At 40.9% G+C, this 25,714-nt stretch overlaps 2 protein-coding genes across 4 annotated transcripts in view; both read left to right on the top strand.

Moving 5' to 3' along the window:
* The first annotated feature begins 7,687 nt into the window (after positions 1-7,687).
* LOC137912583 (oxysterols receptor LXR-alpha-like) lies at positions 7,688-17,323 on the top strand. 3 transcript variants are annotated; one of them, XM_068756719.1, is made up of 10 exons: positions 7,688-7,729; positions 9,379-9,461; positions 9,626-9,868; positions 10,591-10,857; positions 10,993-11,198; positions 11,919-12,098; positions 12,194-12,293; positions 12,513-12,626; positions 13,456-13,550; positions 14,397-17,323. In XM_068756719.1, the coding sequence occupies exons 2-10, from the start codon at positions 9,419-9,421 to the stop codon at positions 14,541-14,543; spliced, it is 1,395 nt and encodes a 464-aa protein (XP_068612820.1). In that variant the 5' UTR covers positions 7,688-7,729; positions 9,379-9,418; the 3' UTR covers positions 14,544-17,323. The 3 variants fall into 3 exon arrangements, with proteins under 3 accessions (XP_068612820.1, XP_068612821.1, XP_068612822.1); XM_068756720.1 differs by lacking the exon at positions 7,688-7,729 and having other exon boundaries at positions 9,419-9,467; XM_068756721.1 differs by lacking the exon at positions 7,688-7,729 and having other exon boundaries at positions 9,419-9,455.
* Positions 17,324-24,525: 7,202 nt separating this feature from the next.
* The window catches only part of LOC137912571 (MAP kinase-activating death domain protein-like), a 31,093-nt gene continuing 29,904 nt past the window's right edge, over positions 24,526-25,714 (top strand). Inside the window, exon 1 of the mRNA XM_068756706.1 lies at positions 24,526-24,584. Coding sequence (XP_068612807.1) covers positions 24,526-24,584 — 59 coding nt within the window. The remainder of the gene's footprint in view (positions 24,585-25,714) is intronic.

Here is a 25,714-nt window from a genome sequence, read left to right on the forward strand (position 1 = left end):
GCTTCAACATTTTTTCACTCATGTTTTCACCTCGTAGGCCGTCCTACTGAACTCTCTGGAGACCCCAAAGCCAGGCCCCGGTAACCAGGCCAATCATCCCTGGTCAACCCTGATGATGCTCTTTTGACCTTCCAAAACTTGATGACTGAATACCCATTAACTTAAAAAAAAAAAGAACAAAGACTATTGTTTTAATCAGTTTGGTCACCTTACAGGATCCACATCACTGACACTGGAAACTGAACACTTTGGAGCTGCAGTGGGAACAAGCTATTGCTGACATTGTTTTGGACTTGGCCTACATTATCCTCTCATCGCTTTTCTGCTGGAGGAAAATGGCTCATTCACTGCTCACCGATGGTTCTTACGCCTGTCTACTTCCATTATGTCTCCTCCCTTGACAGGGGAGCACATTTTTTTTGAAGCACATATCATCACACAGGCCTCCTTTCAACACTCATCTCAACCGTTGTGCTCACAGTACACATGTATAGTAGTTGTAGCATGCAAAAGACAGCTGCAGAAGCCAAAGAGCATGCATGTGTTGTGTTTGCCTCATTTCATGCAGCTGTCAGATCATTGAACTGCTCAACACAAACTTTTGTACTGGAAGAAACAGTGTCCACTTTAATACAATCAGCTGTTAATGATATAGCCCTTGCCTTACAAATGTGTTTAAAATCATGCTGTGTCATTGCCCTCACTCAGTCAGCTGCTGGGGTCGGGATGCTTCAGCTTCTGGCAAAATCACCACTACTTCTTCTCATTTCTCACATTATGCCAGCAGAAGTTGATGATGACCAAAATATTATTATCCTGATCTGACCTACATACGTCTAGCTGTTGCATCTCAAAGTAAATATTGTAGCCAGAGCTCATATTTAAGTAGTGCCTATAGGCCAAGTAAGGTTGTTTCTCCATCCAAGTTCCTCTTACCATGAACGAACTACACCAGGAGTAGCATTATACTGTATATAACTTAGTACAATGTCTCATTCAGTTGTTCTTCAATGCAGTATTGCATGTAGAACTGCATTCATTAAGCTGGAACCATCTTAATGGTAGAGTTAGCTGGGGTTAAATTAGTCATCAGGGAAAGCCTCATTTCTCAACTTTCTTCACACAAGCTTTATACACTATATTTGAGTGATTTTATGCAGACTTCTCATATTGTCTTATTGTAACATTATAAGTCATACAAATCATACAATAAATTACATTTAATTAGCATTAAGGTTAGAAGATGTAGGGGAAATGTCACTTTGAAACCCTTTACTTAGGGCCAGTTTTAGGTAATGGCAAATGTGCTGGGTCGAATACTTTTTATTCTTACTGCATTTCATCAAGAAGAGCAAAAAAGCAGAACCACGTTTGGTTGAACAAACTTCAGCAAGTCCCGTTGGGACCCTGACTTTGATGACTGAGAACCTGCAGTTCAGTAACTTTCTGTACAGAAGAATTGGTACAGATAAAGTGCAGAGATAAGTTAAAATCATTATGACCAGCCCTCATGTTCTAGATGCAGGCAAAAGCAATCATTGGTAAGTGCTTTTGTCAAGTCAAAGTGGAATTTTACTGCATTTGCAATGACCTTTTCAAATAAATCAGCACTATGAGGAACTCGATAACACTGAGAGCTGTGTTGCAAAGAAACTCTGGAGGTGTTAAACATACTCCACCTCTTATGTGTAATAATGCTGAGTCAGTAAATTGGATTACAGACATATGTTTTCTAACAATCATTCTAAGCATTTCCCGTATGCATGCAAATCCCTCCACACTTCTGTATGGAGAGGCAGATTGATCTCCTCAAAAGAGCAAACCTCGAGAAAAACAAACATCACTTTGTTTAGATTTTATTTTATTGATTTCATTACACTGACATAAGTAAATTATTCATAGGTCTGTTTGAGGGTAAATTTGTAAAAAAAAAAAAAGTTTATGACAGTCGAAATCAATGTAATAAAATATTCATTTTCACTATTAATTTATGCTGATGATCAAAAATTAATAGTAATTTTTATTTTATTACATTGCATTTGACTGTCAGTCGATTCGGAAGGAATGAATTAACTTTTTTTCATTAGTAGTACTGTAATAATAATTTAGCTGAGGATCAAGCTCACACATTTCTTTCAGGATTAGTTTAGTTAGTTACTGGTTATTTATTTGCTATACTGTACATATACCTTGGAACTTGGATTTACATATGGTTGCCGGGTGACGCCTTTAAGACAAAACAATGGGCCTCTAACACGTATGTAGTTCTCAAAAAAAAAAAAAAAAAGAATCTGTTTCCTCCTGCGGCAGCGTCACGTGATGTAACTACGCTGGTTAGCAAGGAACCGTGCTAGCTAGCTTTATGGTATCGAAGTGGCTGTCAATAGTCACGACTGGACGACAGAGCCTGCTGCAGTTTAGAAGAAATGTCAAACTAGAGACGTTTCTGGCAAGATAGGTGAGTTGAGCTTGTAAAATGAGTTATGTCGCTGGTAACGCTGTTCGGCTAACGTTAACGGGGTTGGCCTAGCTTGGAATATGACTTGGAAGCTAAACTTACTTAGGCTAGCATGCTAAATGTTCATACTTTTCGAGCATTGATAGCGTTAGCTCGTTTAAACGAGCCGAACTTGTAGTTAGCTGGCCAAATCTACCCACTGACGGTGAGGTCTGTTGAAGGTTTAATACCAACTTGGCGAATACTGATCCAATTAACTACGACGCAAAAGCGTCAACACGGAACTTGTGTTTTAAATCTCGGCTTGCCTTTTTTTTTCTGATTTTTTTCTTTTTTTTTTATAGATATTGGATGACTAGATTACGAAATAGTGCGAACATGAAGTTTTACTTTCCGGCCAACAAGCTAACCACAGAAGCTAACAACAGATAAGCTAATTTAGTCTCAGATAATGCAAGGCTGTGGCTAAGGTGCATTTGTTATAGTGGTAGGAACTTGGGAAATGTAAGAGAAAGTGGTTCCTGAAAACCCTGACTGTTTGCTTTCACACCAAGTTGTTGCTGAGTATGATGGTCTGTTTTGTTACATCCCTTCGTCCTGTGAGACTGCGAGGAAGGAACATTTCCCAGTCAGTTGTGCTGACTCATTTATATCAAATCAAATCAAATCAAATCAAATCTTTATTTGCAGACACAATGGTCCAATTAAAAAGCACACATAACATTTACAACATATACAACGTTTACACAGTAAACACAGCAATCCTATAATAACATCAGGTACCAATGACACCAAATACCTGAGTTAAATTTCACAGCACTTAGGCTTGGCTGAGTCAGTGTTCTGATGATGTCATTCCCTGAGTCATGCAGCCGACATATAAACCTGTATGACAGGTGCCTCAGCTGAGCATTAAGGGTGTTAACCCCGACACCACAGAACATCTCACTGGCGCTGGACCATCTTGGCTTCCTGAGAAGTATCCGCATGCAGTCATTGTATGCCACCCTCAACTTCTGCATGCTGGCCTGTTTGTACTTGATCCACAAGGGGGCAGTATAGAGTGGCGTACAAAAGGCCCTGAAGAGGGTGACTTTGACCGCTTCAGAGCAAAAACTAAATTTCTTCTTCAGCATGTTGGCCTGCGCATACAGCATCCGCCGCTGTCTATACATGTCATCATCATCTCCCAGCTGGTCATTGATGATGTGGCCCAGATATTTAGTTCTGCTGCAGACAGACAGCACTTGCCCTGACAGATAAAATCTTGGGAAGTCCAAACCCTTATCCTCTCTCGTTCTACAAACCATGACGGCACTCTTCTTGGCATTATACTTTACATCAAACCTGATACCATAGCCAGTGCATATGTCCAGGAGCTGCTGGAAGCCAGCACTGCTCGGTGACAATATGGCCAGGTCATCAGCATACATAAAGTGATTGATCAAGGTGTCACCAAGCATACAACCAGTATTACAGCTGTTGAGCCGCACAGAGAGATCATGCATGTAGAAGTTAAAAAGCACCGGCGAAAGGAGCCCACCCTGGCGGACACCGTTCCCCACAGCAAAAGGAGGTGAGACCACATTACCCCACCTAACCTGCATAGTCTGATTCGCATACCAATACGCCAGGATTCTAATGAGACCGTTTGGCACACCTCTCTCCCTCAGCTTCAGGAACAGCTTCCGATGGTTCACACGGTCAAATGCCTTAGAGGCATCGATGAAGCCCACCAGTACAGAGGAGTCTTTAGCCTTATACATGTCAATCACTTCTTTCAGACCATAAATACACATGTCAGTACCATGCTTGGTTTTAAACCCAAATTGATTGTCAGTGGTGTTAAGAAAAGGACTTAAGCGAATCAATAAGATTTTTTCTAAGACCTTAGAAATTACACTAGCAAGAGCAATCGGCCGGTAGTTATCCAGGCTCCCCACCTTGCCTGTCTTATCCTTAATCACTGGCACCAGTGTAACATGCAACATGGAGTCAGGCAGCAGCCCATGCGACAATAAGCCTGTAAAACATAACGCAAGCAGGACAGAGACCCTCGGGCTAGCATACTTTAGGTGCTCTGCAGTGATTCTATCTGGACCATCAGCTTTGTTATCTGCCAGTTTATCTATTGCTTCACGCACCTCAGTAGCTGTGACCCCCACCACCTCGCTGTCAGGGACGCTCCCTACCTGAAAGGGGACACTGTCAACACAATTAAAGATAGCAGAGTAGTGCTGCCTCCACAGCTCAGCTATATTATCCGATCCAGTGACTCCCTCAACAGAACACGGCAGGGCCACACTTCCCCGATTCAAGGACTTCACCTCCTTCCAGAACCCAGTTACATTACAGCTGAGAAGCTTCTCAGCCAAAGAGTCAGCCCTCATCAGTCGTTCCTGCCTGGTGATATAACGGATGGCCGATTTATACCTGGCATGAGTCAGTTTTCTATGGTCCAGAACAGGCCCCTGCCTGGGCCTGCCTGCCTGAACCCACTCTCTGTGAGCGTCCCTGGCTGCAGCAAGGTGAGGAGCTACATGTTTGTGCCAGCCTGGTTTGCCTGTTTTACCGTGAGACCTGTAGTTAGCTAAGGTGCTGCCAGCCGTACATAAGCTATCTACTATAGCATCATACATGACACAAAGACTACTGTAGTGTATCCTATCTTCACAGTTTGGATCAGAACATACAACAGCATCACATGGCAAGAATACCTTGTTCAGCAGTGCATCAGTTCTCCCATAGTAATACAAAACATCGTCATCAGAGAGCTTCGACCAGTCTACCTTACGTCCAGCCCTGCCCTTGTTCTCTCTGATCAACTCAGGCAGACTATCAGCCTCAACATAAAAAACATAAGGAACATGGTCACTCAGGGATGCGTCATACTTAACCTCCATGGAGCGGATGTTGTCATGAGCATCAGCCGTGGTCACACAGTGATCAAGCCAGGACGTTGTGTGCCAGGCTTCACTAATATAAGTGAAACTGTCAGCTGGCAGAAGCACTCGGCTGGAGATGATGAGCTCACTATCCTCACAGAAGTGTACCATGTGTTTGGCAAACATGGAGCTCTTATCTGACAGGTCAGCGTTCCAGTCGCCGACCACATAGATAGAAGTACAGGGATTAACCTGCACAAAAGAGTGAATGAAAGCGAGTTTGTTTAGATAGTCATCCTCGTTCTCCTTACACTCGTACGGCATGTACACATTAAGAACCATGCACTCCTTGCCCTCAGACTCACACTTCACAGCAATAGCCCAGTCTACATCTAGCCGAATGGCACTGAGCACTGAGTCCAGTCTCTTGTGCCAGAGGATAGCAACACCTCCTGCTATTCTCCCCCTCATTACGCACAGAGACAGGTCAGCAGTTGATTCTCCAACACCATGAATATCATCGTTAAAAGCATTCAAAAGGCCCAGGTCCTGTTTAGAGAGGAGAGTCTCTTGCAGGCAGAGAATGTCGCATTCTAACAACAATTTATCCACCGTTACTCGGCGTGCTCTGTCCCCGTCGCTGCCCCCAAGACGCAGCCCTCGACAGTTATACGAGCCGACTAGCATAGCTAGTTAGCCGTGGTTTCGCCGCGCGCATTTACACCGCTAGCAGGCTGATACGGTGCTGGTTTAGCCGCCACCGCGCCCGCTTTACGTGGCTCATAGTAGCGCCTAATCACCGAGCCCTCAGGCCAGAGATCGGGCATGTACATCTCTGCCACTTCGTTACACTCCGCACCCACTTTGAACGAGCTGTACCGAGTGCCAAAAGTAGCTACACGCTCACAGCTAACCTTGCGTCCTAGCTTAGCCCCAAGATAATTTACACTGATAATTTAGTTAACTGACTCTGGACACAGCTTTTTCACAGTTCCTCTGTTGTCATATATGGGTTGTTCGGATTGACTGAGATTTCTGCACGATGGCAGAAGTCAAAAGAGGTAATCACCATTAATAGCTAAATTTAAAATGATTACTTTGTGTAATCTATAGTGCAAAACAACAAGATCTCTATTCAACAATCATTCTAAGTGTCACATTCCTTTTTTTCGGCCATTGCAGAACCAAAATCAAAGATTGATCCGATGGGCATTACTTTTGCAGCCTTATTGTTTAGATATCCGTCACACTAAGAAAGGACAGATGAAAAAAAAAAGGACACGAGATACCTGGAGCAGTTAGTTTTTGCCTTGAAGATTATGGAATGAATAATTGTCTAAATTGTTGATGGATCCATAAGCTATATATTAACTAATTCAAGTAATTGCTGCAGATCTATGGTAGTTCCTCGATCTTAATCTCATAATAAGGTGTGTGTTACTGGTAACTGATTCTAAAAAAACAAATAAATACTAAATTTGTGGAACGGATAAAACATTTCCTAGGCGTTGTATTGTAAAACTGTTCATCGTGGCATAAACTATAGTTTGAGTAGTTGACACAGGACGAGGTGTCATCCTGTCTTCTGTTAGATGCTAAACTTTGATATAGTTTGTGAGTTATCACATTTAGAATACTAAATAAATCCTTACGGTGATACACATTTGAGTTTCATTCAGTTCTTTATTGATTTTGTTGGTGCTTTCATTCAATTCCATGAGTCTATAAAAACATGGACAAAGGTGACTGGCTGATAAGATGGAAGGGACATTGGACTTGAACAGAGCGATCGAGGTGGAAATGACATGAGTTTAAATCTTTGGAACAATAGAATGTAAACGTCACGACACTGGATTGTCTTTGGCTGAAATTATTAATGAATGGGTCGAAGTGAGATATAACATTTTTGTGTAGTCTATACAAATGCTATATCAAGCAGTGGCAAAGATGATACTAGTAATATTTTTAAAGAACTAGAGATAAGATGGGATCAATTTAAGAGTTCTGCGTGCCATTCGGCTATTTGAGTTAAATAGGTTGCTTAAATACACACAGGAGAAGTCTGGAGTGCTTCAGTCCTGTGAGGATTTGATAGTCGTGTACATGACCAATAGTAACCTTTTTGTGTTCCCTCTTTCACCCTCCCTCCTCCCTCTGTCTGTTTTCCCTTCTGTCTCCCATTGGGTATTGTAGAAAGCGACTTGTCCTCTTCCCTACTCACTTTGTGAACGATAGTGAGTAATGGAAATCCTCCAATAAGCCACAGTGACATCCTCAAGACTCCTCAGATGAACAAGTTCTCCATCAGTGCAAGAATATCAACAGACTGCAGCTGTGGACTCATGGGCAAGATGGATAGACTATAAATAAAGCATCAGCTTCAGAGGTAAGGTCAACCTGACACTAGGCCCGTCACACAATCCTTGATGCTGCAGTAAAGTATTTAAGTGTTTAGTGTTACTTTTATTTATTTCATTTTCATAAATTTGTTTTAATTGGAATATGAAGGCTTTTAAAAATTGATTCCTTCTTCCCAGTAAATTTGCAGACTAGTGCTGACATGGATATTTTGAAGGCAGAGATACTATTAGTTATGGTCAAACGTTGCCTCTCTTTTGTGTACTATTAGCATTAGGGGAACAAACCTGGTACAACTGGTGTTTGTGTTTTTAAAAAGATTACCAAAGCCTTGGTTTTTACCTCCTGTGTTTCGGCTTCAAACATTTTTTAAGAGCAAACAGAAGCTGATGGTTCTTTTCATAGTTCATAGAACATTTGCAACGTTTCAATTGTTTAATATTGCAGGAATATCGTAAAGACATCCTAAAAAATTACATGAAATAGCTTACATAAAGGAATCTTTGTTATTGCACTCACACAGGAATGGGACCTTTGCTTATGGAGTTGTGTTTATTGTAATAGACCTGATTTGGCATTACATAATGTATTTTAAGAAATTCTACTAGAAAAATAATTTACATCCCACAAGCCTGATCTGGTTGTCTTCTTACATTTCAGTTCAGTTACTTCTGTAGATACAGAAGTAATGGAAAGTCTAGAAATGTCTCGTCATGTTTGAGACTGTTTGAAAAAGTTATTGGAAGATTGTCCCTCTACTGTTCCTTTAATGTTCAACATATTTTTTGACACCTGAATATTCCTTGATTCCCTTTTATTTATTTATTTTTGGTAAGTCGGTAGGAGAGATTGAAACAGTCTGTGACAAACACTGACTATGATTGAAGAATGCAAGCTTGAATAAACTAGTAATTGAACATATTTGCATGGTGCCTGTGAAATGTTTTATTTTATTTTGGTGTTGGTGGCCCTGTGCTGGTGATTATCACAATTTATGAACTTTTAAACTATTATCGTAAATAGAAAAGGCAGCTCATCTTGTTTATGACGCTTTATTGTCACACTGTCATTGGGAGTGCTTCTAACAGCTCTCTTACTCAAAGACAGAAAATAAAATCAAGCAAAAATAGAATAATCAGTTCAATACAAGTACTTTCTAATCAACTATGTTCCTGATCAGTGAGTGTTTGAGTAATGCAGGATACTGTTTGTTCTTTTGTGGCGTTTTAGTGGAGATGAGTTGTCGATCCTGACGGTGGTCATTTTGCCCGGAGTTTTGGGGGATGTTGGTGGGAATATGTCATCTTCAGATGACTCTTGTTAAGAATAGCGATGGATCATGCATGTGTCTGCTGAATCAGTTTCCTGAAACGAATCCATATGTGGCCCATGACAAGCTTTCGTTTCTGCTTTTGGCCAGTTTGCTTTCCTGTACGGATCTCTATTCTATTCTATTCTATTCTATTGTGGTGCATTATGATTATGTATTTTCGCTGGAATTGAACCATATTCCTGTTTCAGTTTAGTAGAAAGCCCACAAAGAGGTACCACAAGTCGTGTACCATTGACGCTGTGGCTGAAGTGAATATTCTTCCACAGAGAAATCTACCATGAATTGGTTTCGATTATCTTTTTGTTAAATGGCTAAAACACAATTTTTTGTGTGCTGTTGTGAAGGTACGTCTTGATTTCGTTATGACAAGCTGCTGTGCAGAAGATGTCCACGCTGTCAGTGACTGATATCCCAGATGTTGGTCATGGTAAGAGCACTCATTTCTATTTTAGAGCATTAATGCCGGTGTTTGATGTATACTTTTTGTAAAAATTCATCCATAGGAGGTCAAACACGACTTTCAGTCCCGCGTCATTGGCGCATATATGTTTAAGGTGGCTTGTGGTTGATTGAATGTTTACCTCCTGTCAGATGAGAGTAAGGTGTTTGACGGGGCTTCTGAGCTGCAGCTGGACTGCATGGTTGAGGAAAGCAGTGGAAGCGCCGCAGTAAAGCACAACAGACAGCTGTCACAGGCTCGCCACGCTCACCCAGAGGACTCTCCTTGCCCCTCCCACAATGGCCCTTCACTGGCTGCGATGAACAGCCCTCTGCCGGTCGAGCTAAGTGACATCAAGGCGGATCCAACTGCAGGTGACACATCTGCCACCACAGGTGAAGGAACACCACTTAATGTACATGTTTGCACAATCTGTTTAGAGAAAGGAAACAACAACAGCATCATCTGGTTCCCAAGCCAAATCTCTGTGGACTGCGCTCGTGAAGTTTTGTTCAATTCAGTATAGATAAACCAATTTCCAATCAAATCTCAAGTTATGCGTGTCTCGGGTGTCACAAATGGCCACATGCTTTTTGTGGCGCCATTGTTTGTATCGTTTATTTAGTTTTCCCGCGATACAGTGAAGCCGTGGAAAGTGAACCGATATAGGGAGGTACGACTGTACTTGGTCTTGAAAATTACGTTTAAGTCAAAGTATTGGATTGAAATTGGTCAGGCATGTGTGTGCAGGAGGCTGGTCACTCCACATAGAGTAATATACATGTGTTCAAGAATAAACCATTTTTACACACTGTTCTTTTGTATGTCGGTTGCTTTGAATAAGTATTCAGTCTTGACTTGCATGATCTTTGTAACTCACTGAATTTGCATTATAGATCTTGCATTGTATGCTCCTTGAATATTTTGCATACAAAGCTGTCTGCCTCTGAGCTAGGATGCGGGGAAGTACTCATCTTTTCTTTATTCAAATGAAGGTTGACAAACTGACATTCTCCAGCCTCCATCGCGTATCTGAGTCTACAAGCTGATGTGTCAGATAATTCCTTTACTGAAATATTTGAAATGGTTTAACACTTCTATTTCAACTTGTGCACAGATGGCCAGCCAGTCAAAAGAAAAAAGGGACCTGCTCCAAAGATGCTTGGCAATGAGGTGTGCAGTGTATGTGGCGACAAAGCCTCTGGTTTCCATTACAATGTATTGAGCTGCGAGGGCTGCAAGGGCTTCTTTCGACGCAGTGTCATTAAGAGTGCCCAGTACAGTTGCAAGAACAATGGCCACTGTGAAATGGACATGTACATGCGCCGCAAATGCCAGCAATGCCGCCTACGCAAGTGTCGGGAGGCCGGCATGCTGGAACAGTGTGAGTATCTGTATGCTAAATAAATCAGACATGGAGAAAGAATTACATTCAACTGCACGTGTAGACAGAGTGAATATCATCGCAATAATGTGGAACGTTCCGCTGACTCAGATTGAGATGTTGTCACACCTGTAGGTGTGCTCTCTGAGGAACAAATCAGACTGAAGAAGATGAAGAAGCAGCACGAGGAGGAAACAGCCCACACATCCACAGAGGCCCCCCCCACCCCTCTACAGGAAACCGCCTCACTGGATCCAGAGCAGCAAGAGATGATTGATAAGTTGGTGTCCATGCAGAAGCAATGCAACAAAAGGTCTTTCCTTGAGCGACCGAAAGTGACCGTAAGTAAATATTCAGGGGAGAAATTTGGTTTGAATTTTACCAGTTAAAGGTTTCTTGTGATATTATTCATATAGAAATCAGGGATTTATTTTAAAAAATAGAGTTACTTTAAGTCACAACCAAGTGGTTAAATGGTTGTAGTAATGGAAGTTGAGGGCGGCTGTGCTGGAGCTGTTTATTTAGCTGTTCTCCCAGGACTCTGGGGGCACGGTTCTCTTTTTTTATAATGGTCTCAACCAAAAAGAAGTTACAGGAAGTGCTGTAACAGGAACTTCCTTCTTTCTTTGTTCTCAAGTGAGACATGCTGATGTCGCTCACTTTCAATCTTTAGCCGTCCATTTGTTCATAGCCCTTTGAGTGGCAACGGCGACTCTTTTCTGTTAAATCTGGCTCAACTACAACACCTGCCTGTTCCTTCAGGGACGTGATGCAAGAAAGGGTTTAGCTGGCTGTGAAACTCAATATCGGACAAGTGTCACATGGCTAGCAGGCGCTTCTTCAGGGTAGATATTCAATGTGGGTGGCCAGTATTCTGATAGGGCGAGGTAGCTGTAGAGGCAAAATAAATACATGTGATACTTTGTCAAAGTCCTACACACTATCGAAATCAGATTAAAGCATACTTGAGCCAATGCCTCTGAAGTTCAGGTGCTTCAATATGCTGTTGAATCAGGGAAATATTTACTCCAGACTAACCCAGTCATACAACTGTCCAACAGCCGTGGCCAGAGAGTCAGGACCTGCAGAATCGGGAGGTGCGTCAGCAGCGGTTCGCCCACTTCACGGAGCTCGCCATCATGTCAGTCCAAGAGATTGTAGATTTTGCGAAGCAGCTTCCTGGATTCCTGGAGCTCACGAGAGAGGACCAGATTGCTTTGCTGAAAACGTCCACCATTGAGGTTTGCTGTAACTTTGTTGTGAAATATAAGTTGCCACTTGCATATGAGTTTGTCTTTGTTTGATGTATGTTAAAGATTTGTTTTGTCTTCCTCAGATTATGCTACTCGAAACATCTCGGCGGTACAATCCTACTATTGATAGCATTACATTTCTTAAGGATTTTAGCTATAATAAGGAGGATTTTGCCAAAGCAGGTGAATACATTTTTTAGTAGAGCTGTGAATGTTTGGTGTCACACCAATGCTGTGTAAAGTTAAAACAAAAGGATATATGTGACATCTGACTTGATGAAAAAGAAACATTTGCTGTTCCTAATTTTTTTTTAAAGTAATTGCACTCTTGCTAACAAACCCTCAAGCCCTCAAGTCCTTTCTGTGACATTTTCTTGTCTTGCCCCTCTTTTGTCTCCTCAGGGCTTCAGATTGAGTTCATTAACCCAATCTTTGAGTTCTCAAAAGGAATGAATGACCTGCATCTGGACGAGGCAGAATATGCCCTTCTTATTGCCATCAACATATTTTCTGCAGGTTAGAATTCATAAACTTGTTTGTGTCAACTTATTGACGTGTGTGTGTGTGTGTATATATATATATATATATATATATACATTAGTGTAAAAGATATGTGAGAAAGAGAAAATGGTTTTGTCCTGTCAGCCCAAGCTCAATATGCTCTGAGCAGTTTTACTTTGTGCCAGAGCTGGAACACAACGCCACTGTTCCCAGTGGAGCCAAGTAGTTGGAACTAATGTCAATTATTTAAGGCAGTGGTCCCCAACCTTTTTCCTGCCATGGACCAGTTTCATGGCGGGCAATTTCTTCACGGACTGAGGGGTAATTAAATAAAAAAAGAGGAATATGATCTTACCAATAAACTTTATATAATGCACTTGCAATAACTATTAAACACGTATTACACCAATATCTACTCTCCATTCGTTGTGGTCTCAATAATCGCTTCTGTCCTTCATAAATTTAATAAATTTAATAAATTTCATAAATTCCACATTCTTGTCTTTAGCTTCAGGGTTTTTGGTCTCTATGTGCCGAACCCGTTTTAACCCCTTTATTGCCTCGTTAACGAAGCTAATCAGCTGTTGTAGATAAAGCATGAAGATTCACAGGCGAATGTTACGTTGGCGAAAATCCTGTCGTTTTTCAAAATAAAACACGTTTTAGACGCCATTAGTGAATTCAACGGAAATTGTATACATTAGTAATTCTTTCTGTGTAGCCCGGTAACAAATGCCTCACGGACCGGTACCGGGCCGTGGCCCGGTGGGTGGGGACCACTGCTTTAAGGGGCAAATTTGATCTGTTGTAAGAGAGTGTTTGTTTTCTGTGGTAAACTGTTTAGATCGGCCAAATGTACAGGATCATGATCTGGTGGAGAGGCTGCAGCAACCCTATGTGGACGCCTTGCGCTCTTACATCATCATAAAGAGACCAAATGTAAGTGGCTGGTTGTTCACAACCCTTTATGTTTTTTTACCAACAATATGTCACACAGACTGCAATTTTCTGCTGATCATCGGACTTCCGCCGATTTTAAATTCAAATTGATCAATTCTGTGAATCGTCTTGAACTGTTTAACATTTTAGGATGGTGTTAGGGACCTTACTATTGTTGTTTTTATTATTGTTGTTGAATTTCACCACTGTTTTCTGTGAACAGGAAAATCAAATACCGGTAACTTTAGAGCTGATTGACGATTGGATGACTCTGAAATGATTTAGACCAATGAGAATACTTTACGGCAAGCACAACAGAAGGAATTAAACGTAGGCAGAACTTGCTCCAGAGAAGAGGAAGTTGTCAAACAAGATCTACCACATTTGAATTGTAAAAAATATGATTCTGAATACAACCTATAGCTGGAAAACAATTCTTGATCTGAAGACAGATGTTGTCCTTTCGGAAGCCTTCTTATGAGAACAAGTGCTAAGCATCGAAGAAAAGCAGTGACTGAATATGTTTTCAAAATAGTAAGTTAACTTTTAAAGAAATATGTTGGCTCATTTTAAGTCGAAGTATTTTGTTTTTCTTATCAATAATTTCACGCTAAATCAGTTATAAAATACTGTAAAACTCTCTGCTTCAGAACTGAGGGTACATAGTTTAATTTGGGTTGGGGGGGTTTGAACATTTACAAGATTATGAAGGGCATCAGTCGGATTGGTTTTTGCTGTGATGCAGCTACTGATTGCAAGTGAAGCAGGACATCATGCATGCAGGCAAGAGTCATGACTTTTCCTTTATAGTAGAGATCTCTTCAATTGTTTCAAATGTTTCTTCAGGATCACTTGATGTTTCCTCGTATGCTTATGAAGCTGGTGAGTCTTCGTACACTAAGTAGTGTCCACTCGGAGCAGGTTTTTGCCCTTCGCCTCCAGGACAAGAAGCTTCCCCCGCTGCTGTCTGAAATCTGGGATGTCAATGAGTGACTGCAAACCTCAAGTGACACTTTGTGAAGCCTGAGACGGACATGACATTGAGTTGGATCACTGACTCCTTTTTGCTCATTTGCTCCTGGATTGTTTATAACATTGACATTTTTTTTTTCTAGGGGAAGGAAAGAATTTTTGCCCTTTGCTCTTAGTCAGACTCCTAAATATATTTTGTGTTTATAAGAAGAAACACAAGCACCTAGATTTTTATTTTATTACTTTTTGTGTAGATGCTGGTATAATCGATTGTGGCGATATGAAATACCAGCATCAGGCTCTTTAACCAGTTATCTCTGATTTTATTTTTATTACTTTCAAAGTTATGTTGATCTGTTGTGCAGTTCTGTACTTACCTTTTAATAATATTAATCAGAGGTTTCTGGTATTGGCGGTGTCTGTCTCAAATGTTGAGATTGCAGCCATGCATTAAGTTGAAATAGAGATTTGTGCAATAGGCAGACAAGGAGACAGATGAATAAACCCACATCTGCTCACTATTAATGTTAAGGTTAAATGATAGAGCATCTTGTTGGTATAGTTTGTATTCATTTTGGGCTAAGTGCAGAAATCAAATGATTGGAGTAGTGACTCAGGTAAAGTAATGTGAAGTACCGGTAGACCTCTATTATCTGGAGGCGTCTTTAATTTTTCTTAGTTTTATTGAGTTTTTTTTCCAAATGCATAAGGGACCCTTTTGGTCATTGATAGTTTCCCATTAACTTGTATGTAAATTCTGTATTTATTTTTCCACAAAAAGAGTCTGTGCACAAATGAATCCACAAGTATCCACATACCAACGCAAAACAAAGTACAAACAAACTACATAGACAGGCGGACTGCATCCTCATGTAAATGTGATGGTGATGCGACTGAATTCTCCTTCATGTTCCACCTTTAATAAATTCTGCTACCTTGAAGTAGGTGCTACTGATGTGTCATCAAATTCCATGGAATTATTAAATGTTAAAAAAGGAAAGTGATCATTTCTATGACTATCCTTTCAAATGGATGAATCCCAAATTGTCAGTTATCTTAAATAGGAAGGATTGTCTCATGGTCAGATCACCTAATTTGTTGTTGTGTGTGCATTTACTCATTTCATTAAAGAAATGTAGTCTGGGTTGCCCAGTTATTTTCATCTTTGGAAAGGAAGGTACAACACCAACAGCTTTAAGTCGTCGGAAAGCCTCACTCCAAGTGTACCAAAACCTTTTATTGTCAGAACAGCAGTACCGGTAAATGAGTAAAAGCATGGAGGAGCATCACGTGTTTATATTCATGCTGCGCTTCATTGTGTTTTCCTCCACAGATTGAATTTGAATCGTTAGTCGGTAAAGGAATATCAATGCAATTTCATTATTGTGAAGGTTATTCTCTCTCTCTCCATATTCATGCGGCATCAAGAGGGCTAAAAATTGGACATGCCACTGCAGCCTGCTTTTGAAGTTTTAAACATCGTCCCAGTTAGAATAACATTATTGAAAAGCTTTTAATCAAATGTCATTTTATATTGCATAAAACCTTTGTTCAAAAGTTATGGATGTTCCAGATATGTTTTGCTTTTTAAAGCAGGACTTGTCCACAGCAGTGTATTTATGACTGTAGTTATACTCAGGTAGTATAGTCTAGGTTGGGTTTACCATTCAACTCTGCTTGCCGTTTGATTGTGATGTACTGACCTTTCACCGTGAGATATGACTAAATGGACAACAGGCCGTGACCTACACCAATTACTCGGTTGGATTAATATAAATGTTGCTGGAAGCCTGCAGGATCAACATGGATACAATGGACAACAGTGTGCCGGTTCACAGAAAAACATTCTATGAAAAGCTCCAGTTCAGTAACTGCTTCTGCTGCTGGAGGCAAGCGTGGCCCGGCGACAGCTTGACGCGTTGAACATGACGTTTCATTCCTATCTTTAACCAGATTGTGTTTCATCGCTAAGCTGAAAGCTGCTTGTATCAAATGTGGAAGTACAAAAGAACTTTCCAAAGCAAGCTTTTTCATACAGTAGGAACATAAATACACGAGTGAGTGATTTTCTGACTATAAACTACATCAATCCTTTTGTCTCTCAATATTTGATATTTTCTTGATTGGTACTTGATACCAAAAAAAATTGCAGTCTTCTAACCCTTTAGTAAAATGTTTAATTATTTTATATCTAACATTTCAATGCAGGAGGGTGCAGTGTTTTAAAACATACCAGTACTTCTTTCTTTTGGATATGCAGAACTTTGTGTCACCTTGAAAGGACATGTGATGTTTGCTTTTGGGATTTGGGTTGGTGCTTTTATTGCCAGTGGAATACCCATGATCAAGTTTAAAAATAATTTCTGTATTAACAGAGTAAATGTCCCAGTTGAACCACAGTTTTGCTGTAGCCTGGTCATATGAGCAAAAAGCACCTCTTGGTTCTGAGTGTATATGTTATGTTGATACTGTATGTGGCAAGTTCCATTGAACTGTATATATTGAAATTGTATCTGATCTGATTTCTAATTCCTGTCTTCAAAGGTGGAAGTGTAAACATTAACATAGAAATGCAAACCTATTTTAATACTTAATGTTTTCTATGTACAGCATAAATTAAAGCTATGCTGCAGTGCTGGCGAGGTTGAAATCTAAATTGCTTCTTCAATTTCTTTTTCAACATTGGTGTTTAGAGATTGACATTACAGAAAAGACTGAAGTGATTAAATTGTCTCAAATTTATGTGGCATTTAAATGATTTTCTGTCCTGCCTTTTTTTGTTTTCCTGAGAGAAAAAAATAAATCCAGTTAGGATTTAGGTCACTTTATTTTGGCAATTGATTTTGTCATGGCCATACGTTTCTCATGAGATATATAATATGCATGCACATAAATATTTTTACCGTGTTTATGTTGATTCTTAGCTAAGAGAGAGGTCATCTTTAAGGTTAAGGTCAGGCCTTAAAGATGAGGCAAACATCTGCAGGATATTCAAAGCTGTAAATAAAAGGGTATGTTAGTTCTACAGTATACAACAATGGTGACAGCTGCTGGCCTTTTGATAAAATGTTTTTAGGCTGGCTTGTGACCATCTTGTAAGAGATGGTACAGTATGATAGACAAGATCGTGGCATGCACAAAAGTCATTGGATGCATCTGCTGTCCATTAATGGATCATTGTGACAGTTGGATCAGCACCATGGACAGCACTACATACATAAACAAAAGGACAGTGTGACGTTTTATTCCACACGCAAATTACTATTACTTACGTTTTGCAAACATGACAAAAAAGAACCAACAAAATGTCAATATTCCAACTTAATAACTGGAATCTATTAAAATATATGATTCATGTTGTGCCTGTCAGTGATAATCAATTTTATGTCCTTTTCACACAAGAAAGAAATGCATTATCTTATATTTATATCAAAGTATTTAGATGCTGACAAAATTGAAGCATCACACTGTTTAAAAAACAAAACTCAAAATTAATCTACTTATGACACAACTAAAAAGCAGTCTCGTGGATGACCAGAAGAGGGACATCACATCATCATAACCGCTTTCAGACTTCGTCACACTGTTAAACCTTTCCGGCTCTGGTCTCCGAAACTTGGTTGGGGGACACCGGGGGGACGTCTTCTCCAGGGCCGGAGGCAGCTCGTCCTCCGGGGTTAACCTCCCGACTTCTTCACGCTGGGGAAGAGGGCTGAATTGCAGCAATACAGGATGCCAGATGTGCTGAACAACACAGTAAAAACATGATATGATCTGTCATGTCAGTCTGACCTTTAGAATTGAGGCAAGGTGAGTACAAGTGACAACAAAAGCCATGCTACTTGTGGCTCCTGGATTCACAAACGCTTTTCAGCGCACATTAAATGTGCATATCAGTGGTCCCCATAAATATTCCCTATTCTGCCGTTTACCTTAATTAGTAGAATAAAAGATGAAGCACAAAGTTCCCTTCTGAACTCAAACAACACACTGCCAACCAGAGAGAAGTTAAGAGCATACTCAGAGCACCCGGAGGCTTTTGAAACTATTCAAATTCAACATTTGTGGATTTAGAAGAGTTCTAAATTATGGAGCAATCACCGCAACATATTCTATACCCCTTTGAACACATTTGTCTCATGCTTTCTTGGGGCAGGGGTTCAAATCCAAATCCTTCTGTGTATTGCTTGCATGCTTCCCTCTGGGTGCTCAGTGAAATTGTCCATAGGTGTAAAATGTAGCTTTTTTTTTTTTCTATGCCCCTTCACCCTTTCACCCCCATCATAAATTATTATCAATAATGTCACAATTTGGGGGCGTTTCGGTGGCTCTCAGGTCATAATGATGATTCCCCCAAAAGGTCTTTGACCGACCCTGGATTTTCCAATAAAACAGGAAAATCCAGTAAACTGTTCAAACGTAACACTGAACGGACTCCTGCCACCAGAGACGCACTAGCGTCACGCGTGGGCGGTGGTTTCTTGTTTGTAGCGTCCTCTAGGTCGGCCCTCGAGTGTGAAGCGGAACTCCTGCAGAGCGCAGACCGATGCGGAGGATGTTGTGAAGGCAGGCTGTCACCGTGCAGCCTGACGCATTCAGCCGCGTCGTTTATCCTGCTGCAAAACCACTTAGATGGAGAAACGACACATTTTCATCCGGGATACTTGTTCAGTGTTTCCGATTACCTTCATCCGAAAGTAAAGACGACTGAATCGATCGAACGCCGCTGCCTTCCTCCCTCTGTGACCGAAGAGGACGCCAGCCCACCCAGGCCAAAACATTAGCGGCTACTCGGCTAATGCGAACGGGTAATTATGTTCTTCCTCACCGTCGGTGTTATTGAAACCCACAAACAACGTTGGTGGCGCACATTCAGAATTCATTCTCTAATGGCGCGACTGTATGTTACATGCGACAAGTAGCTATTTCTAAGGTAAATCAATTAAACTACTTTTAGCAGCTAGGTGGCTAACTAGCTAATCCTTACGTGTGACGTAGGAAGCCATAAAGCTAGCTGAGTGAAGGTGAGGGGGACGCGGCGTTGGGGTGTAGGACGAGTCCGAGGCCTGACAGCTTGTTATTGATGTTAGACGTATAACAGCTACAAGCTGTCAGGAAAAGAAGTCGGCATCACTTTATTATTACACAACGTCGTTAACGTGTGGGGATACGCAGGGAATTGGCCGTTGCGTTACTCTCTGACACCCATTCAGCTGGAATCCGGTGTCATTGTGAAGTCGCAACGCCTATTTGCAGGTGTTTTGCGTGTTTGTTTGTTTACATTGTCTCACACCTGCTTCCGACAATAAAAAGCACAGATGAGAGAAGACTAAAACAGCCTTGCTTTCATCGTGATGCCACGTGAAATGAAAGCAGGTAAACCATTCCAACATAGACGCTTCGGGCGAGCATAAGAGCCACATTATTAATGGTAGGAATGATAAGTGTCATATTTTTAGCTTTTAGATTAGACAACACTCGGCAAAGCAATAGTTCCATGACAATTTGACCCTCAGTATGACCTCTTGGCAATGAAACCTTACCCAATCCCTAGAATCTTTCATTACGTTTGTGTCACGATTGTAAAATATGACTGTTATTTTATGTGGAAAATTCAATATTTCATTTATGGCAAAAGGCTTTAACAGATGCAGAATATGACTTTGATCCTGATTAGTTTTGATCAGGAAGTCATCATGCAATTTTTATCCAAGTATTATAGGCATTTATCTAATCGAGTGATTGTTCTTTTGACTTTACCATTCCTCTTTGAAAACTCCATAAAAAGTTGTTCCATACATTTGGGTAATACTGCTATCTGAGAGAAATGTACATTTCTGTTAAAGCCTGAGTGGTATAGATGCAAAAACAGTCAATAAAGGCTGACAAATTGTTAAATAACAAGAACTTTGTATTCTATTCAACATAATTGAGTGATTCGTGTGTGATTTTTAATATGGAAATAGAATTTAGTGATAATGTGAACGTAATTATTATGTGATACACATAGAACTGAGATCCCTCTGTGCTACTCGCAGTAAAGTAAAACCGAACATGACCGTTTGCTTAATGGCGCATGTCATGAATGCAATCTGCGACCACACCGTTTCACCACCTACCACTGTTGCTACAGCAGCGAAGCATTAGCCTGCGGGAGTGATTACAAATTAAGACATGTCATTATTTTCCAGTTGACGAGAAGGCCACTATAAATGTTTCGGTTGGGGGGGGGGGGGGGGGTTAGAAAAGGTCTAGAATCCTGCATCTTAGGAATTTCTAGAGATGCTTATTTAAATGTAGAGAAGAGTATTGTACTGTAAGCGTACACATACATAGAGCACGTCATTTATTCAAACTACTTTGAATGAGCGAAAATGGCTTTTATAATTTTTCTGTTTGTGGAATGCTGTTTCAGTTCTTCATAATCTAAGAGCAAGACTGCAGTCATTGATAACTTTGTCTTCCATGTTCTCCGTGGACATTAATAGTTACTGCTGTTCACCGTGTTGGCGTCACATGAATCAGTCATCTTCTCCTTGTGCTTATATAACCAGTGAGTGCCGCCTGCAGTCCATGCTGACCAGATTCATCGGTTGTTACCCAGTCATTATTTTGCTTTTGAAGATTACACAGCATTGTGCTGTCTTTTTTTAATTTCCTTTTTTGGAGAGAGAAAAAACAAGGTTCAGCACGAGGCTCCGTAAATCCGGTGAGTGAATTGTATTCTTCTTCTATTTTCTGTAAAATGATGCTGTGATTCTGTCTCTTGGATGAGATACAGAACTACAGCTTGGCCATTTCAATATTTCCAGACCTGAATGTTCATTAATTGTCCTGATAGCTTGGGAGGTAAATCATTATAATTTCTGCGTATGTATTCTGTTTTTATCTACTCCACCATTTTGTTTGTGGAATGTTCTTTTCGTTGTTAAAAAAAAATAGTGTTTCAACATAAATGTGTCTATTCTTGCTGGTCTCTCAGAGCATCCAAACCTGTTAATCTTAAGGGAGTCTGCTTTGGTCTTGCAGGCAGTGTATTTGAATAATGTGTGTTCAGTGCTGACAGTAGGCTAACTGGAGAAAACAGTCTTTGTTCCATGTCTTTTTATGGCATGGCACGTATTAAATACTTTGCAGTGTGTACCCAGCATGCGTACTCCTTATGTCAAACCTGTCGGATGTGGGCAACTTTAATGTCATCACAAACTTAAAAGGCTTGTAAATGATGTGTTCTGTAACTTATGAAGCCATGCTTTGAGGCTAATGGTGTAAGAATTGTCACTTTCTGATTAATTTGATAAGCAAGTAAAATACTGACTGTTTTACTCTCCTCTATCAGGAGGCACTTCTGGACCTCTCAAGGGTGCATCTAACAGACATAATTAGACCCAAGCTCGATCGACAACAGAGCGAATGGATCAATTACACGTTCTGTGCTTGCACACCGATGGCCACCTGAGACGTTCTCAGTCACCACTGTTACGCTGAGCTCACAGCAGTTCTGGTCTCAATTAGGACATGTATGTTAATGTCATCTGACCGGCTAATGTTAGCTGCTAACTCATGCTAACTCTAGCTACTGTTAACTTAGTTTGTCGTGTAGTGGATGGACCTCCCCGACGCCCTGATCCGTGCCGGTTTATCCAATTTTCAAGTGGAATGCCGTAAGGGTTAGTAGTGTATGTTAACCACTGGCAAGCTATAGACCCATTAGCTTATCGGTGTTGGGGCGACTACCTCTTAAGAGACAGACAACTCCAGCTATAGTGTTTGTGTTTCAGGGCGGAGTTTCTGCATATGCAATTTGTTGGTATTGGAATAAAGGCCGTTTGCTCAGCATGGTGCTGATAGTATGAGAGCCAGCATTCGTCTTTCACCACACATGCATCATAGTTACTAATTCAGAATGTGTTTTGAGACCTGGATCAGCTGTTTACTGTCTCATGGTTTACGTCCATCAGGGTGAAGCGGTTTCTATAAATAGCTGTTATTTTTGCAACGCAGACTGATTTTCTGACTAAGCTACTAGCCACAGCTGCCCTGGGGCAGACTGTCGGGAGCGAGGCTGCCAATTTGTGCCATCGGCCCTCCAGACCACCACCAACATTCACTCGCTCACTACATTCACACAGGCAATGTGGGTTAATGTTTCCTTCTTCTCATCAAGCTTTATTTTCAATGCCAAATGTTGCTGGCCCAGCCCTATAACCCGGTGGGAAACGGCCACCTGTAAATGTGCCGGTTTGGACAGCTTAACTGTGGCAGATATTATTATATCATCATATCGGTGCGTTTTCTGCCAGTATTGCTCGTGCAGCTCTGGGTGTGTTATGCACGCACACACAGCATCACTGCAGAGATGATGAATGCACAGTGAGCTGACATGTGTTCAGGGTCTCATCCAATCAACTATTTGTGCAAAGCTTGAGAGTGCTACCATCCCTAACGACTACTGCATGAGTACGTTGTGTAATGGATGAGTGCGTGCCTAATGATGTAATCTGTGTGTAAGGCGATACCTCCTCCAGCTCAATTGGTTTTACCTTTTTTTTGTTGGCAAGCCTCTCTTTCCGTCATGTCGGCTCAAGTTAAGACAAATGTTCCACAGCCTGCCAGAGAGTGAGTTTATGGTTTAAAGGAGGGCCCAAACAGCACAGCCATACAGGAAGAGGGTCCTGCCTGCACAACAAGGGGCCAATATAAAGTCTATGAAGGCTGCTGCTTCCATCAAGGCCCCTAAGCGGCTTACTTTATCTGCAAGCCTCTACTAAGGAGTCTTTTTCCTCCAGCAAAAACAATCAGCTCAGCTGACACGAATCATTGCAGCAGGAATAATCAATACCAAAACACGTATTGCCTATATTGCTGGTGAAATGTTGCTGATGTTGTTTTAAGTTCACCAGAACTCTTCACGTCCACCCCTTTCTATAAAATAGAATATCATTTTTATTAAGCAAATGGATAACAGTTTCAAGAACTAGTATATCACGGTTGGGGCGGCAGTGGCTCTGTGGTTTGGGAACCGGAGGGCCACTGGTTCAATTCCCGGCCCGGACAAAAATGTGGAGGGGGGCCCTCATATAGTAAAACCATGTCATACGAGCATTCTGATATACGATCCAGCCTGCAAGCAATATTTTGCTTTGAGGTGCGAGCACGCTTCCAGATGCTGATGCCAGATGGACGAGCGCTCCAACCGCGCGTCGATCATTCAGCGATTCTTTTGCTGCATTTTTGAATATTCTTTACAATAAATGATGTGTCCAAAGAAAGCGAAATGTACGTTTGTCAGTGAGAAGAAAAAACGCATGATGGAGATGAAGCATGAAATGATCGATAAACAGTGGTGTCCACATAGGCGTGACATATCTGCTATCCATGGTATGAATGAACCTGTGTAGAAAACGGGAGACAATGCCACATTGACATAGTATGGAGCTCAGAGGTGGGAAAACCTTTTGACTTGCGGGCCACAATGGGCTCTAAAATTTGACAGGGGGGCCGGGCCAGGAACAGATGGATGGAGTATTTGTGTGAGCTGATATAAATGACATGCAAAACCCATTACTTTAAGGGATTTGGCCTTTTACAGGTAGCATTACAGGGGAAAAGGTCAAATGAATCAGGTTTAATTATAATACAATTTAATTTAATGATATAATTTGGATGTTCGGCGGGCTTAAATTAAATATTAGATTTAATTTATTTAGATTAAATAGCCCAACGGGCCGTATATGCCCCCCGGGCCTTGTTTTGCCCATGCCTGATGTAGCTGATATGCAGTGTTAAGCAACGGTCCACATTGTTTGTAAAGGGTGAAATTCACTTCATCGAGCTGATGGTATTACCTAAAATAATATTCCTTCACATTTTTATGTGTTACAGGTTTGATCCATTTTCTGAACCATCATAATGATGATCCATAGAGCTACAATGTCCCAGCTCTGATGGAAGAGGGAGTTTAAATCCTGGATGCCGTGACACACGGTCTGGTTAATACAGGATGGAGAAAAAGAAAATGTGCCCTCGTCTTCTTGACTACCTGGTGGTTGTCGGAGCAAGGTAAGGTTAGCCATGAGGCTGGCTGTAGAAAGTGCTTTATATATATATAAATGTTATTACAGGCTCTAGACCCAATGGCAAAAACATGCAACATAAAAACACATAAACATCCTCTTATTCAGGACATTCTTAACAGAAACCAATGCCAATGTTTCCATAGATGTGATTGATATCTGACCGAGCTGCACCTGGGTTTTGCGAGCATCAATATAATACTGTTTTGGGACTCATCATGTCGGGACATGAACTTTAGCATCAGGTTCCTCAAGAGGGCCTGTAGAGTGCTTAGTCCTGAGTCACAAAATGGCTTACTAGCACTTCTACTCCTCGGATTTTTCAGCTGTATCCTCAGGCAGTCATTGTATGCTACCTGAAGTTTGTGTAGGGTGTCCTTGTAGCAGACCCATCATGGGGCTGCATACATAGGCGTGCAGTGAGCACGAAACAAGCTCAATTTCACATCATCAGAACAATAATGGAATTTACGGACTAGCATGTTTGCTCAAGGGCACCTCGGCATTGCTCTGAGGGTAAAACTGGCCCCTCTCCAGTTACCAGCACTCATTTTGTCAGGGACATGAACTGGTGGACTTCTCCGCTTCCCAGCCCAAGGCCCAACCCACTGAGCCACTCCCCCAACAGGTGTTTTTGTTCTGTTTTTTTCAGTCAACCAGGTGTTTGAAAAGATTTTTGGTTCGGGTTCAGGCTGCTGTCAAAATTTTGTTTAAACAATCATTTTAATGATGAATCCAAATAAAATTCTAAATCACTAATTTTAAATTAAAATGCGTATTTCATGCGTTATACGCACATTTAGACTTAAAGATCACAGAAAAATGATTTAATGCCATAGACTAATTAGAGCAGCATAATTTAACCATATGAAACAAACTCACTATTTAAATTTGTGTTGTTTTAATCTTCTATTACTTGAATTTTATGTTGTAACTAAACACCAGATGGAGCAGCGCTTCTAATCTTATTGTGCATTATGCAATGACAATAATGTCTTTCTATTCTATTCTATTCTATTCTATTCAATCAATAGATTCCACCACTTAAATTTAACATGACACTAATAGGTAGAGGAATACATAATAAAAACTAATGTGTAGTGGAACCATTACAAA

Source organism: Brachionichthys hirsutus, unplaced genomic scaffold (genome assembly GCF_040956055.1).
Source record: "Brachionichthys hirsutus isolate HB-005 unplaced genomic scaffold, CSIRO-AGI_Bhir_v1 contig_200, whole genome shotgun sequence".
Taxonomy (NCBI): Eukaryota; Metazoa; Chordata; class Actinopteri; order Lophiiformes; family Brachionichthyidae; genus Brachionichthys; species Brachionichthys hirsutus.